The 17,007-nt window shown below is 38.3% G+C and overlaps 1 protein-coding gene and 1 long non-coding RNA gene across 2 annotated transcripts; one reads left to right on the top strand and one right to left on the bottom strand.

Annotated features, from left to right (window-relative positions):
- Nucleotides 1-7,436: 7,436 nt before the first annotated feature.
- On the bottom strand, nucleotides 7,437-8,726 carry LOC114318737 (polygalacturonase inhibitor). Its single transcript, XM_028265680.2, has one exon. It carries the CDS (start codon nucleotides 8,639-8,641, stop codon nucleotides 7,637-7,639), a length of 1,005 nt encoding a protein of 334 aa, XP_028121481.2. The 5' UTR covers nucleotides 8,642-8,726; the 3' UTR covers nucleotides 7,437-7,636.
- A 4,956-nt stretch (nucleotides 8,727-13,682) lies between these two features.
- On the top strand, nucleotides 13,683-15,365 carry LOC145804090 (uncharacterized). Its single transcript, XR_014345690.1, has 2 exons — nucleotides 13,683-14,326; nucleotides 14,452-15,365. It is a non-coding gene; the product is annotated as an uncharacterized LOC145804090 (long non-coding RNA).
- Nucleotides 15,366-17,007: the final 1,642 nt, after the last annotated feature.

Genomic DNA, 17,007 nt, shown 5'->3' with positions numbered 1-17,007 from the left:
GGTCTAAAATCACCCAAGACATAGATTCCGATCGAAACTTAATTAAAAATAACTTTAAGATGAAACAGTGTTTTAAACAAGTTTTCCCAATCTATTCGCTAACTTTGAAAATTACAAAACCCACTCCACGCTATTCAAAAAATTCCAATAACCTCCAGATATGATCTAATATATCCTAAGTTTCAAACCCAATTGGTTTCACTTGATTTTCTTATCAAAATAATTATCTACAATTTATTATATCCAAACAGGTTGTTTTCTGCAGCACTTTAAAGAAACTGACGGTTCTCTTAATATACACGAGCAATCAATGCAAGGCCAAAAACGTACGAAACTAGACTTGTAACCGGTTCTAATGACACTAATTTGATAATTTTTGGATTTATACCCAAAGAGAACAACACTCCCGAATTTACTGTTTCGGACTGGTTTCCTGGACAGATTTGAATACCTCAATTTATATGGATTTTGACTCTCAAAAATTATGAAAAAATTCAGATATGCAATTCAATATGTAATTGATCTACTGTAAAAATTTCAGATTAAAATTCATCCGTTTGATATGGTTTCTTGATTTTTAAAGTTCGTGATTATGCGCAGAATTTTTAACTAAGAATAATACCCAATCTTTATACATGAATTTAACTCCTCAAATTTCTTAAAAGTATATATATATACAAAATATATAAACCTACAACCTTCATCAATGAATTAAATAACAATAGAATAAGGATAGAACAAAGAAAGAAGAGAAGAAAACCTAGGAAACCACACAGCACAACACACCCAAAGCTCTCCTTCTTGGCTACAACAATAATCTTGATGATTGAAAAACCCCTCTCTTTTCTTCATAAACCCACGGCTGCTAGGGCTGCTAGTGTTGTGGAAAACAATTATAACAAGAGTTAGGGTTTGTGTTTATTTTATTTTATACTAGTTGTGGGCACACTTAGGTCAAATAGATAGATAAATATACAAAATACATATATAAGTTACATGCTATTCAAATGGTAAGAGTCTAACTTATTAATTTTGTGGTCTAGAGTTCAAGTCACACCCTCTTCTCTATTTTTTTTTTTTTAATAATAAACCTTGCTTCTCAATCAATGACTTTCACCATAAATTTATTTTAGGTTTAAAATTAATTAAAAGATCCTCCAATAATATTTAATTTGCACTTAAAGATTCATAATAAAATATTTGAGATTTGTAAAATTATTATTTAATTATTTACTTAATTTTTATATTCAGGTTCTCACATTCTAGATTTCCATTAATTTAATATAAGGGAAATATACGGAGAGGTCAGATTGAAACACGGATGAAACTCTAGGATTTAATTTGTCGAAATTGAAATTCTGGAATTTAAATTGAAAAACAAGCAAAATTTTGAAATTTCTTTATAATTAACCTAAATATTTATTATCACAGTCAACATACGCGATAATTTTTTTTTTTTTTTTTTTTTGATGATGATAGTCAAAAAGTGTGATCATGCTTTCAAAAATTACATTTTAATAAAATAAAAAATTATAATTAAATAACATATATTATACTTAAAATATTTATGAGGTATTTATGATTTTATAGTGGTCCCGTCCTCATCTGTTTGAACTGGTGGCTGAGTTGGTGTTCGCATCTATCTAGGGCTGGAACCTTGTTTGGCCACTTTAGCTGCTCTGCTTAGTTGCCTTGCTTGTTTTTATCCTTTTAGTATTTCTACTACTACTACTATTATTATTATTATTATTATTATTATTATTATTTTGCTTTGCTTCTTCTTTTACTTTCTTTACTTTCATTATTATTATTTATTATTTTATTTTATTGTTTTTGCTTTTTTGGTTTCTTTTACTTCTTCCTTTTTTACTTTACTTTTGTATCTTTATTTATTTATTTTGTGTATCTTTATTTGTTTGAATTTACTATTTATTATTTGAAAAATGAGTGGTAGCTCAAAATCACTGTGGCTCGAATGGCTCGACAGCCCAAAACGATGTCGTTTTGGGCTGTCTTTTTTTCTTTTCTTTTTTTTTTTTCTCTTTTTCTTCTTTATTTCTTTCATTTTCATTCTTTCCCCTTCATTCTTTCGAACACAGAGACAGAGAGGGAAGAGGAGAGGAGGGAGAGGGAGGGAGAGAGAGAGAAGAGAAGAGAAGAGGAAGAGAGAAGAGAAGGAAGATCGGTGATGGCGCGGTGATGGCGGTCGGTGATCTGAAGCTGTTGAAGATGATGATGATGTTGAAGATGATGAAGATGATGATGATGTTCAAAATTTGAAGCTGTTCAAAAAAAAATTTGATCTGGATGATGGCGGTGTAAAAAATTTTGTTCTGTATATTTATTTATTTTTTATTTGTTTTGGATCTGAAAATAAATAAATAAATAAAAGTTGTTGATGATGATGAATAAAAAAAAAAGTTATTTTGTTCTGTATATTTTTTTTGTTGAACCAACAAGAAGAAAAAAATTTATTTATTTGCAGAACCAAATTTTTGTTGTTGATCTGCAGAACCAGATTTTTTTTTTTTTTTTTGATGTTGATCTGGATGTTGATAAACACAACTCTAGACGGAGGAGTTGAACCAGACATCCACGTCTAGAGATGTTGATCAGGATGTTGATCTTCAGATGTGGATGTGGATGTTGATCTGGATGTTGATCTTCAGATCAAAGACCAAATTGTTCATCTTCTTCTTCTCTTTTATTTATTTTTTCATTGATGTTGATCTGGATGTTCATCTTCTTCTCTAAACCAAATCATGCAGATCAACATCTAGAAATAATTTATTTCATCTTCAAAACAAATACGGAAAAAAAAAAGAGGACACCAAAACGACGTCGTTTTGGTGTCGAGCCAAATTCGAGTCTCCGAATTTCGAGCTACGAATCGAAACTGTTATTATTTTATGAGAATTGGTAATGTAAGATAAATTGATAGAGAGAGAAAAATAAATTGTGTATATATTGATTGATATTGAATGTTGTTGATTGATTGATGTTACAAAGGTTCAGTTGAACTCCTCTATATAGGAGAGGAGCCGAAAGTGGCACTAATAAAGTAAAGTAAAAGGAAAAGAAATATACCCTACATAGAATAATATACTAACAGCCCCCCTCAAACTCAAGGAGGATAGGTACTAACCAACTTGAGTTTGAAGAGAGTAACAAATCAGGAAAGTAAACTGATAAATAAAATTAAAAATGGGATAGGAGACACTGTATGGTCGTGTCGGACCGTTGTAGCAGACAGTTTACGGGGTCATGTCGGACCGTGGTAGCAGACACTGTGTGGTCGTGTCAGACCGATGTAGCAGACAGTTTACGGGGTCATGTCGGACCGTGGTAGTAGACACTGTGTGGTCGTGTCAGACCGATGTAGCAGACAGTTTATGGGGTCATGTCGGACCGGTGTAGCAGGACAGTTTACAGGGTCATGTCGGACCGTTGTAGAAGCTGACCGGAATCAAATGTCGGGACAGTTTACGGGGTCATGTCGGACCGTTGTAGAAGACAGTTTACGGGGTCATGTCGGACCGTTGTAGCAGAAGTTGTGGTGGTGCACAGTGCGCCATGAGTGACTTATACATGATACTGTGTATAACCCCCCCTCAAACTCAAATAGGTTGGAAGATAAAAACCTATTTGAGGTTGAAAAGGGATTGATAAAGCTGACTGGTGTAGAAGACACTGGATGAGTGTGTTGATAAAGCTGACTGGTGTAGAAGACACTGGATGAGTGTGTATATAGGCTGCCCAAAAAATATACATGGATGTAGATATCGAGCCCTTAAAAGTTGTGCCCTCAAAAGGTGTGCCCAATCTGTCAAAAGGCGTGCCATCAAAAGGCGTGCCCGATGCATCAAAAGGCGTGCCAAAATGATGGCGAGGCACGTGAGTGCCTTGGCTGGCGTGCCTGTTTGTCTGGCGTCAAGAGGCGCGCGATGCGCGTGGCTGCCTCGGCTATAAGACGAAGGCTGAGGCTGAGGCAAAAAACCTGCGAGAGATATTCTGAGAGAGATTTCTGAGAGAGATTCTGTAACACTCTGTTTTCTGAGAGAGATTGCTGAGAGAGATACTGTGTAACACTCTGTTGCCTAGAAAATGGCTGCATCGTCTTCCCGCGGGCTGCTCACCCTCTTTCCCGAGCTCAACGAGTCCACAGGAGAGAGAACTGGTGCGGTGTCCCGTGAACCTCAACCAAACACCACTGGGTTTGCTCCGTTGAACTTTCCGATGCAGTCGGTAGAGCAAAAAATGGCAGTGCAAACGGATGTGGAGGCTAATCAGTATACTTTGAAGGCATGTGTGGAAAGCATGACGGCGGTCACAAATTTGTCGAACCGGCTGCAGAGTAGAACAAATGAGGTGCAGCATTTAAACTCCCAGCTGGCTCTGCTCCAACGCATGTATAAGGATGCGCGAGCAGAGATAAGCGTGCTAAGGGCAGAAAACAAGGAGCTGAAGCGGAAGGCCACCGTGATGTTCCGATTTGGAGGTCCTCCATATGCTGCAGTGGAGGAGTATGGGGGAGTGAACGTGCTCGGCGGCGTGGAAAACACGGAGGCAGCACCGTCAAGGGCCGCGCAGGATGGAGGCAAAAAGAAGAGACCAGCGGAATAGGCGAAGAAGTGAGGTCGGTTGGTGGCCGGCTGCAAAAAAGAAAACAAGGCTGTTGTTGTTGTTGTTTTTTTTTTTTTTTTTTTTTGTTTTTTTTTTGTTTTTTGTTTTTTTGTGTAAAATTATGATCGGGGGTGATCCCGGAGATGAATAAAATATGGGTGTTGTGCAAAGTTGTAAATTGTTTGGTTGGTTGTTTGTTTTGTTTTGTTTTGTTTTTTTTTTTTTTTTTTTTTTTTTTTAATGATTTGAAAAATCAGGGATGGTGTGTGAATCGGATAAGGAAGTGCTTATCCAGGGGGTCCTATTGTGCTTGGGTTCTGCATATTTGTGGGCATTGGATCTTCTGTATTGCAGATAATCCGGACAGCAACAAGTGGAGGCATGGCTTGAATGACCGAAATAATCATGGAATGCTGGGTGTGGATGTTTCCTGTGAGTGAAGGAATGACCGAAATAAAATATGAAGAAGTTGTGGAAAGGAAGAGAGAGAGAGAGTGGGGTGAGTAAAAAAAAGGTTTTCATCAGAAAAAGGGTGTAGGCGATATTATATTCGCCAAGAAAGGAATCCTCCAGTGGTGTAGCCTCTGTCAGTGAACCTTGTGTCACGCATGCCTTGTGGGTCAGATTTAGTCACATATGAATCCTTATTGTTGGCATGTCGGCTAGTGGAGGTAATAAAAAAAACAAGAAAAGGGGTCTCTTTATGCAGGTGTATGAGAGAAACCGAGGAATCTAGAGAGAGAAGAGAGCTGGGTTCGGTGGGTGGAGGTAAAGATTAGTAAAAAGAAAAAGAAAGGAAAAGAGAGGGTGTAAAAGGAGAGAGAAACCGAGGAAGCTAGAGAGAGAAGAGAGCTGGGTTCGGTGGGTGTGTATGCATGGTAGTGGTGGTGGTGTTGTTCATGCCGAGAGGGAGGGAGGTGGAGCTTGTGTGTGTATGTGTGCAGCGTGTATGCATCTGCTGGGTGTCCCTCTTGGGTGTGTGAATGTGTATCAATATGTATGCATGTGTGTGTTAAGTGTGAGAGAGAGCTGTGTGTTGTGTTGGGTGTGTGGAGTGTGTGTCCTCTCTCTCTCTAAACCATGTGTGTGTGTTGTGTGTGAGAAGTGTATGGTGACTGGGTGTGTGCATGGGTGAGTGGCGTGTGTGAGAGCCGTGGGTGAGAGAGAGGTGGCTGAGTGTGCATGGGTGAGTGGCATGTGTGAGAGCCGTGGGTGAGAGAGAGGTGTGTGTTAGCTGGGTGTCATGTACATGGTGTGGGAAGATCTTGGGTGTGTATGGAGTGGGTGTCCTCTCTCTCTCTAAACCATGTGTGTGTGTTGTGTGTGAGAAGTGTATGGTGACTGGGTGTGTGCATGGGTGAGTGGTGTGTGTGAGAGCCGTGGGTGAGAGAGAGGTGGCTGAGTGTGCATGGGTGAGTGGCGTGTGTGAGAGTCGTGGGTGAGAGAGAGGTGTGTGTTAGCTGGGTGTCATGTACATGGTGTGGGAAGATCTTGGGTGTGTATGGAGTGGGTGTATGGTGCTGGGTGTGCCGTGTGCGTGGGTGGCTGAGTGGGTGTTGGTCGCCGGTGACAACGACGGCGCCTGGAGTGGAGGACGGACTGACTTTTGTGTTCGTCACGGTGGGATTCCTTCATCAGAGAAGAGAGAAGAGAGCAGCTATGGAATTTGTGGCAGCGGAGTGAAGGTATGTGTAGAGGTCCGGCGGGCGGCCAAGGCGAGGCTGCCGCCCGCCGGTGAAGCAAAATGACTAGGTTGTTAACCTATCTCTGATACCATGTAAGATAAATTGATAGAGAGAGAAAAATAAATTGTGTATATATTGATTGATATTGAATGTTGTTGATTGATTGATGTTACAAAGGTTCAGTTGAACTCCTCTATATAGGAGAGGAGCCGAAAGTGGCACTAATAAAGTAAAGTAAAAGGAAAAGAAATATACCCTACATAGAATAATATACTAACAGGTAAAAATAAGGTATTACCAGGGAGTTTTCACTCCACTCATCCAAACCCTAATCCTAATTCTAGATTGAGTTGCATGTTTTTTAAATGTTTCACCTGCATTTGAACCCCAAGCCCGAATTTAAATTCTCATTTGAATTCAACCTCTCGAAATTGTATCTCTTCTTCTTCATTTCCTTGCTGCGCACCGATGAGTTATCTTGCAATGTGTAAGCTCGAGCGATTTTATCTCTAGACGGTCAATAAATTTTATTTGCACAAACCATAGACACTCTACCATCGTATTAGTCTCAGAATTGAAAATTACTTGAACATTGTGTGTATTCAACTTAAAATACAAACAAAAGTGATTGATCCTGCCATGTATCAAATCAAGGTCACGCATAAATCAATTCAAATGCTTCTTCAATTCTTCAATCATATAATACAAACAATAAAAAATAAAACAATGGATTTTACATTTACAATGAGAAAACAGATCTTTGGCAATGGCTATCATTGCAAACAACCATCTTGGTGCTCCGATCTACAGTGGACTTCAGGCCGGACTTGATGGACTTCGACACAGCCTTCTTTCTCCGACACCCTTCATCGTCTTCGAAGCAGCTTTCTGATTTTCAGTCTCAGATTTAAGTGTAGACTGCGGTTGCCATTAGCGCTTCCATTAGAGAGAATTTTGGAAAGCATATTCTGAGAATAAAGCCGTCGATTTTATTCTTGAAAATTGGTTACACGAGTTCCGCATGACTATATCCAGTTGAAAACAAGGCAAATCGCACAAAATCAAAAAACTAAATGACAAATATATTAATAAAGGCCACCAAATCAAAAATCAAGAGAAATTGTAGGATTATTGCTGAAATTTGTCTTTATTTATAAAGACAATAAAGAGTCTATTCACCCAAAAACAATACAGCCTTATCCACAATTTGTGTCCAAATTGACCAGAACGGAATGTAAATTCACACTATTCATTATTGAAACAAGACAAACACTATTACTCAAACTTCAAACTTCAAACTTCCAAACTGGACTTGCTGAAGATACATACTAGCAGGCCGGCAGTGGAGCGCCACACAAGCACCGGTTGTGAAAATAGGACGTCAGATCAAAGCTCTGCAACTTCCCACCCGTCGGAATCGGGCCACACAGCCTATTATAGCTGACGTTCAAGTACTGAAAATCCAGCGCCGTCAAGCCTGCCGGAAGACTCCCAAAGATCTTGTTATGGTTCAGATCCAACGATGTCAAGCTCGCCGGAAAACCCACGTTGCTGAGATCGAAGTCGAACATGTTCCTTGAGAAGTCAACTATCTGTATGGTTTTGTTGGATCCGAAGATGAATGACAAATCACCAGAAAGCTGGTTGCGTGAAAAATCAACGACTGTGAAGTTCAAGTTACCCAAAGACTTTGGTACTGGTCCAGTGAGTTGGTTGTGAGAGAGATAAAGGTCTGGGACTGATCCGGTGAACTTTCCAAAGGATTCGGGGATGGTTCCGGTGAGCTTGTTCCTGTCTAAGCGAATGGCACCGAGGTTGGTGAGTTGGGCTAGCTCGGGAGGGATCGAACCGGTGAGGTCGTTGAAGGACAGGTCAAGGAAGGTAAGGTTTTTAAGCTCAGTAAAGAATGAAGGGACAGGACCAGAGAGGTTGGTCCAGCTCAATGTTATCATTTTGAGGTGTTTGAGTTTGGTAATGGCAGAAGGGATTTGGCCGGTGAGGTTGGAGAGTTTGCGGAAAACTAAGGTTTGGAGGTATGGGAGGTCTCCGACGGCGGGAGGGATTTGGCCGGAGAGGTTGCCACCGAAGATGGTGAGGGAAATGATGCGACTGCTGATTTCGTCACAATCCACAGCGTACCAATCACAGCAATCAGTGGCTGGGTTCCATGAGGCCAAGAGGTAGGGGTTGTTTAGGGCTGCTTTGATTTCCAGGAGGACCTTTTTGTCTTTTGAGTTGCAGCGTTCTGGTTCGGACAGAGCAGGGGAGGGTAGAGACAGAAAAAGGAAGAGAGAGAGGATCAGAGCAGATAGTAGAGTCATCTTCATCTTCATTTTTATTTTTATTTTATTTTGGTTTATTGAGATGATAGACGAAGCAGGTAGAGCCTTTCTATTTATAGAGATTTCGACATTTGCTCATGACATTGACATCGTGAATCGAGCGTGGATATTACTCGCCGGAATGTGGTCTAGCTGAACGAATTTTGAAAGATAAGGTTTAGAATGACGTAAATAAATGTATTTTTTTATTTTTTATAAAATATGAGTTAGATGTAGGTTGAATTTAAAATGATGTGTTATAAAAATAATATGATTTAAATAAGATAATATAACTTGAATAGAATAATAACTTTTTTACTTTTTTTACTTTTTTGGAGAATGACAAATAAGGCGATGCTCGTTTTGCTAAGATTTTGAAATTAGAAAAATATAAATTGACAAAATAAATTATATAAATCAATAAGATAAAATATCACTTTTTACTTATAATTATTATATTTTTTTTTATAAAAATTAAAAAAATCTAAAAATAAAAATCAAATGAGACTAAAAAAATTAAATTAAAAAAGATAAATAAAAAAATTAATTATATTAACCAACACCAAAAGATTTCAAACTGATGATATTTTGATTTATTATAATATTGGTCAGTGAAATACAGCTTGTAATAACGTAGTCAATTTCCAAACGGATGCCAGCAAACTATCAATCGGTAGATCGAGATGGAAGACTTTCATTAGTTAATTTTTCTTTTATTTTAAATTAAGAAATTGTTTTACAAATATCGGCCTGGGCCTCTAAATTTTGTCAAAGTTTAAGAGCATTCAAATATTTTTTATTTTCATGGTCTTAGTCGGTTTAAAAATAAAAATTAAGTTAATTAATTTAATTTTACAATCTAAATTAATAATTCTTACAAATTATATGTAAACTTAATTAATAATTAGGTAATTAAGCCAAAAATCCAATTCTAAATTTTGTTTGGGCAAAGGTTCATTGCTATTAGGACAAGTTTAGATTAAATGAACAAAATATTCTTTCTATACATATATGATATACATTGCCAAAAAATCAAATCTACTCCTCCTCTCTCTCTTTCTCTTCCTCTCTCTTTCTCCCTCCTCTTCATCTTCATAAACCAAACCCTAGTTGTTGCCATTTCAGTCCACGTCCTAGACAACTTCTCCGCCACCATCATCGTGAGGTCCTCTCTCTCTCTCTCTCCTTTTAATCTTCCCTAACCAAATCCTAGCTATCGCCATTCCTGTCCACACCCTCGGCAACTCCTCCACCACTATCGTCATGAGGTTTCTCTTCCATCTTCTCACTCCCTTCCCTCAAATCTTTCGAAGCACCAAGTTGATAAAATTAAAAATTCAAATTTATATTGTTACAATGTTTAAACTTTGAGATTTTTTTTGTAATTGCCCCTAATATATATATATATATATGGAGAGAGAGAAAGAGAGAGACATGTTTAGTGTGTATAAAAGTGGTGTGATTTAATACGTACGTCGAGTAGTATCGATTGTAATGGATAGTTGGTTTATTAACAAAAATTCAAGTTAATTAATTTAACTTCCCAATCTAAATTAATAATTCTTACAAATTATATGTAAACTTAATTAATAATTGGACGTTCAGGCCAAAAATCTAATGTTAAATTTTGTTTGGGCAGAGGTTCAGGTCCTAAATTAACTTGTCTACAAGGACAAGTTTAGGTTAAATGACCAAAATATTCTCTCTATACATATATGATATACATTGCCGAAAAATCAAAACTAGTCCTCTTTTTTTTTCTCTCTCTCTCTCTCTCTCTTCTCTCTCTCTCACCTTTTTATTTTCCCTAACCAAATCCTACTTGTCGTCATTCCTATCCACACCCCACCCTTGGCAGCTTCTTCACCACTATCGCCGTGAGGTTTCTCTTCCATCTTCTCATCCCTTTCCCTCAGATCTTTCGGAGCACCAAAACCAAAACCACGGCACAGATCTGTTGGATCTACAATGGATCTGACGGAAAATATATTAGGCTTTTAATGTGCAATCGATATATTTAATCTATGAAATATTTTTATTTTTGGATTTTTTAATTTAATGGATTAGCTTAATAATGATATCAAAATTGTCGACATACTTGACTTTTAAAAAAATAGAAACTAATTTAATGAAAATAAAAATAACCACTCATTACATAATCATCATTTAAACACATAATAAAAATTAATTTGGTAAAAAAAAAATATATATAGAAAATTTATCAATTTTACATAATTTTATCTGTAGAAATAATTTTTAAAAATTTAAAAATATTTTTTTTGACATTTATTTTTCTCAAAGTAGTTTATATTTTATTAAATTGACGACTTTGCTCTTGAATTGAGCAATGGTATCTTCAATTGTCCTTATTTAGAACAAGATTCAAAATTTAAAATTAAATGTATCGCAATTGAAAAGTTAAAGATCAAAATGATATAATGATTAAATTATAGAGACCGTTACTGTAATTTATCCTTAAATCAATAACTAATTAATTAAACAAAAGGCTAATAATAAAGAAAATATTGAATTATCATTATCGATCTTCGGCTATTATTAACGAATGAGGATCCTCTCCTTGTAGCTCTTGTATTTGCGCCCGTCCTTGCAGGCTTTCGGGTCTACTTTTAGGCCCAATTTTGATAATCCGAACCGTTCATATTTTATGATTTATTCAGTATATCATACATGTAAAAAATCAAGTTGATCGGATATCAGAAAGTATGTGTTCGAAAAATTCAACTAAAAACTATTTTTTAAAGAATTTAATAAACAGTTTTCTGAACATAAGTTTTCTGATATCCGATCAATTTGATTTTTTACAGGTATGATATATTGAATAAATCATAAAATATGAACGGTTCGGATTATTAAAATTGGGCCTAAAAGTAGACCCGAAGGCCTGCAAGGACGAGCGCAAGTATAAGGCTGGAAGGAGAGAACCTTGGCTCATTATTAACAAGAACAAATTCTTGAAAGAGAGAGAGGGGGGATTGTTTACCCGTGAAGGAGGGAAGCTCCTCAAGCCTCAAAAGTTGAAAGAAAACCTTCTTGAGAGGGAATCTCTCTCTCTCTCTCTCCGTCTCTCTCTCACTATATATCTATACTATTATATATGTGAGCACATGACTTGGTGTCTAATAGTGTGGTAGCTTCTCCTTCTGCCACGTGGCAAATTTTTCTATCCTAAAATAAAAAAATGTTATTCAAAGGCATGAGTAAGATTTGAACCCAAGACCTTGGGTTTCATTAAGAACACTCTTACCATTTAGACAATATATATATTATAGCATTAATTTCTTTATTATTTGTTTTTATGCTTATTTATCTGAATTGCACATGCATCGCATGTGCCACACCACTAGTATATATATATGTATGTATATATTGGGATGCATTAGCAACCACCGCAAGTGCAACCAACATTTTCCGAATCTAAAAAATAATTCTCAACAAACAAAAACACCGAAAACAGAATAAATAAGAAAAATACAAAAATAGAAAGTAAAGAAGGAATTGAACCCACATTCCAAACCAAAAATCCAAACCCTTATAAACATACTCACATATTTGCAAAATCCATAACCAAAAAAACCAAACCTAGAACCCAAAATCAGAAATTGAAGGGCAGATATCAAACTCGTTATGAACAAATTGAGGAGAATAATTGAATAAAGGAAGCATATATCGATAAATTGATGGAAACCCATAACAGAAAAGAAATGGAACTCATAGAAGCACAGTCAGGATGGCTAGCAGTCATAGCAGCAGCAATTGGTGACGCCCTTGTGAGACAAGGATATCACGCATATCAAACCTAAAAAATCAATCTTCACCTCCATTGAAAAAAGAACACCCAAATCAAAACGCTAAAATCCCTATCGTCAATTGCTCGACCCAAATCAACATCCTAAAACCCTTATCGCCAATCTGCGATGGAGAGAAGTGGGATCAAATTGAGGTCAGTGACTGTGACATAGAAAGGACGATGGAGGGTTTTCAGAAGCAAAGAGAAGATAAAGTAGATAGATATAGAGACATGGAGATATAGAGATGTATTTTGATATATTTTGCTATATTTGTTTTTTTTATTATTACTTATTTATGTGTTTTGGTGTTTGACGCTAGAATTAGTGTTGTTTTTATTTTTTATTTTTGGCGCTACTTGTTTTCCTGTCATAGATTTCACAACAGAAATTGTATGTTGTGTAAAGGGAAACATGTTCAACGGCAAGCATACGCGTGTCGTATAGATTTAATGTATTAACAGCATGCTTTACGCATGTCGTAAAAAATTTATCTATTTATGGTTAACATTACAAGCCGTAAAGAAATTATTATTATTAGCATTAACAGCGTAGGCGATTGATATGTTGTGGTTAAGAGATTATTTATGACATGTGAAAAAAGAAAGTCGTAAAAGTGAAAAATTCTAGCTTGCATTTATTGTATATGCGATGCCATGAAAACCCAGTTTTGTTGTAGTGTAAGGAAGGCTCACTGCTTCAACAGTACTAAGGGAGAGGAACATCAAGAGAATGGAACCTGTCTTTTAGAAGAGCTTTGCTAGAATGGGAAGAGGAGGAGGTAAGGTACATAGGTTGCATGACATGTTAAGGGATGCTTCCATCATTAATTTGTAGAAAGAAGATTCATATAGCTGGGCAGCTTATCCATCTGGAACCTTTAGTGTAGCGGCAGCTTGGAAATGGTGGGAAGCTACTGAGGGCCCTGTGATCAAAGTCACAGATGGGTTATGGAGTAATGGAGACCCCTCCAAAGTAAAATTCTTTGGGTGGTTAGCTTGGAGAGGCAGGATCAAAACATCTTCCTTCATGCAAAGATTAGGGGTGCTTAACGAAGAAACCAATACATTATGTTTGTTTTGCAACTCTGAGGAAGAGACAGTTAATCACGTGTTGCTATTCTATCCTTGGGTGTGGAAAGTGTGGGCTGACATGATGAATTGGTGAGGAATGGTACGGGTAATGCCAGGTTCAATAGAGGGGCTCCTTCAATGGTGGTCAGGCACTGTAAAATAACTAATGTATTAAATAAAATAAATAAAGAAATAACTGATGTAAAATAACTGATGTATTATTATTGATTGTATTGATTGATCTGATACATTGATGTGTTATATTACAAAGCAGAGTAGCTCATTATATAGGAGAGGGTTTGGGTAGTAGGTGAGGAGTAGGTGAGGGTAAATTGGTGGTAGGTGTAGTAGGTGTGGTAGTAGGTGTAGGTAAATTCTAACAGCCCCCCGCAAACTCAAGGAGGATAGAAACTAACCAACTTGAGTTTGGAGAGAGGAATAAAACAAGAAAATACATAAAAATAAAAAAAGATAGGAGACACTGTATGGTCGTGTCAGACCGTTGGTGAAGACACTGAAATGTGGTGCCATAACGTTGTAGAGGACACTGGATGGCGGTATCATAACGTTGTAGAGGACACTGTATGGTGGTGTCATAACGTGGTAGAGGACACTGTATGGTGGTGTCATAACGTTGTAGAGGACACTGTATGGTGGTGTCATAACGTTGTAGAGGACACTGGATGGCGGTGTCATAACGTTGTAGAGGACACTGTATGGTGGTGTCATAACGTGGTAGAGGACACTGTATGGTGGTGTCATAACGTTGTAGAGGACACTGTATGGTGGTGTCATAACGTTGTAGAGGACACTGTATGGTTGTGGCAGACCGCTGTAGCAGATAAAGTCTGGACAGTTGACGAGGTCACATCAGACCGATGGAGAAGCTAACCGGAATCAATGTCGGGATAGGTTATAGGGTCATGTCGGACCGTTGAAAAAGCTAACCGGAATCAACGTCGGGACAGTTTATGGGGTCATGTCGGACCGTTGAAAAAGCTAACCGGAATCAAATGTCGGGACAGTTTATGGGGTCATGTCGGACCGTTGAAAAAGTTGCACCCTCAAAAGGTGTGCGTAATTTTGTCAAAAGGCGTGCCATCAAAAGGCGTGCCCAATTCATCAAAAGACGTGCCGGACATGATGGCGAGGCACGTGGGCGCCTTGGCTTGCGCGCCCGTGTTGTCGGTTGGTGGGAAGAGGCGCGCGATGCGCGTGGCTGCCTCGGCTATAAGACAGAGGCGGAGGCTGAGGCTGAGGCAAAAAACCTGCGAGAGAAATTCTGAGAGAGATTTTGGAGAGAGATTCTGTATCACTCTGTTTTCTGAGAGAGAGTTCTGAGAGAGATACTGTGTAACACTCTGGTGCCTAGAAAATGGCTTCATCGTCTTCCCGCGGGCTGCTCACCCTCTTTCCCGACCTCAACGAGTCAACGAGAGAGAGAACTGGTGCGGTGGCACTGGAAACTCAACCAAGCGCCCCGGAGTTTGCTCCGTTGAACTTTCCGATGCGGGCTGTGGAGCAAAGAATGGCAGGGCAGTCAGATGTTGAAGCCAATCAATATACACTGAAGTCATGTGTGGAAACCATGACTGCGGTTACAAATTTGTCGAACCGGCTGCAGAGTAGAACAAATGAGGTGCAGCATTTGAACGGCCAACTGGCTCTGCTCCAACGCATGTATAAGGATGCGCGAGCAGAGATAAGTGTGCTGAAAGCAGAAAATAAGGAGCTGAAGCGGAAGACCACCGTGATGTTCCGATTTGGAGGGCCGCCATATACTGCAGTGGAGGAGCAGGCAGGAGGCAACTTGCTTGGTGGCCTAGGAAGCACGGAGGCAACACCGTCAAGGCCCGCTCAGGACGGAGGCAATAAGAAAAGACCGGCAGCAGAGTAGAGAAGAAAAATCCCGCTGTGGGTGTTTTTTTTTTTTTTTTTTTTGTTGTTGTTGTTGTTGTTTTTTTTTTTTTTTTTTGTTGGTTTTTTTTTTTTTTTTAAGTTGTGTGTAAAATGGTGATCGGGGTTGATCCCTGAGAGGAATAAAATATGGTGTGGTGTGCAAAGCTATATGGTATGAATGGAATGGGAAAAAGATTAAAAAATAATGGGAAAGAAAAATAAAGAAAGAAAGAAGAAGAAGATATGTGAAAGCAAAAAAAAAGAAAGGTGGTTTTGTGGAAGAATAAAAGAAAATAAAATAATTGTAAAAGAAAATAGATAAAAATATTTGTGAATAGAAAAAGAAAGATAGAAAAAAGAAAAGAAAATAAAATAAAATTAAAGGAGGGATAGGGGAAAGAGAGGAGAATAAAAATATAGATAGAGATATAGTAAAAGAAAAAAAAAAGGTGTGAAAGAACGTGGGTGGAAGCCCATTGTGTTGGTGTGATGGTTGTGGATTCTAAGTGGGGGCATAAAAAATAATAAAAGGAATGGGTTGAGAGAGTTGGGACGTGTAAAGAAAAGAGGGGTGGTGTGGGGAATAGTCCCTTTTGAGGCACACCAAGCCCGAGCCCCTTTGTTTTTGTTTTTTTTTTTTTTTGTCGGAAACCACTCGAGTATTTCCACCATCCACATCCATCTTTTCCTCCAAGTTCCTTTCCCTGTATGCAATATATTCTCCAGCAGTGGAGATGTGTAGAGCGACATGTATTGGGGTCCAAAACCAGTTTTGATGATTCGGGCGTCCACCAAATTTCGAACACTGAGGAGTTGGTGCTGCGACTTTGGGCATCCTCTTATAGTAGCAGCGGCAGTTAGAAGAAAATGGTGATGGTTCGTGGTTCTTTTCCTGACGCTCGTGCGAGAAAGAGAGAGAGAGAGCCCGAGAGCAGATGCCCGAAATCAGAGGGAGAGAAGATGCTATTGAATATGCTAAGAAACATAATGTACCTGTCCCAGTGACCAAGAAATCTATCTACAGCAGAGACAGGAACTTATGGCACCTCAGTCACGAGGGAGACATCCTGGAAGACCCAGCAAATGAGCCGCAGAAAGATATGTACATGATGTCTGTTGACCCAGAAGATGCACCTAACCAATCTGAATACGTAAAAATTGGGATAGTTTCAGGACTTCCCATTTCAGTGAACGGGAAGGAGCTCTCCCCTGCATCTCTTCATCTCCGAACCAGTTCATGCCAGAGAGAGAGAGACCAGGTGCAGAGAGAGAGAGAGAGAGATATCAAGCATCTCTTGTGTATATGAGATGGTCTGTGTGGAGGATGGGTCTGGAAAAGCTTGGTCTTCGTTGGCAGCCATTGTAAAGGCAGAGAAGAGCTTAATTATGGAAGAAGGTATGTGTAAAAAAAAACAAGCAGACTAGGTTGAGGTCCGGCGGGCGGCCAAGGCGAGGCTGCCGCCCGCCGGTGAAGCAGAATGATCAGGTTCTTAACCTTGCTCTGATACCATGTAAAATAACTGATGTATTAAATAAAATAAATAAAGAAATACTGATGTAAAATAACTGATGTATTATTATTGATTGTATTGATTGATCT

This window comes from Camellia sinensis, chromosome 12 (assembly GCF_055761805.1).
Source record: "Camellia sinensis isolate YWXY chromosome 12, ASM5576180v1, whole genome shotgun sequence".
In the NCBI taxonomy this organism is placed as follows: Eukaryota; Viridiplantae; Streptophyta; class Magnoliopsida; order Ericales; family Theaceae; genus Camellia; species Camellia sinensis.
This window is presented reverse-complemented; position numbering and strand designations above follow the sequence as displayed.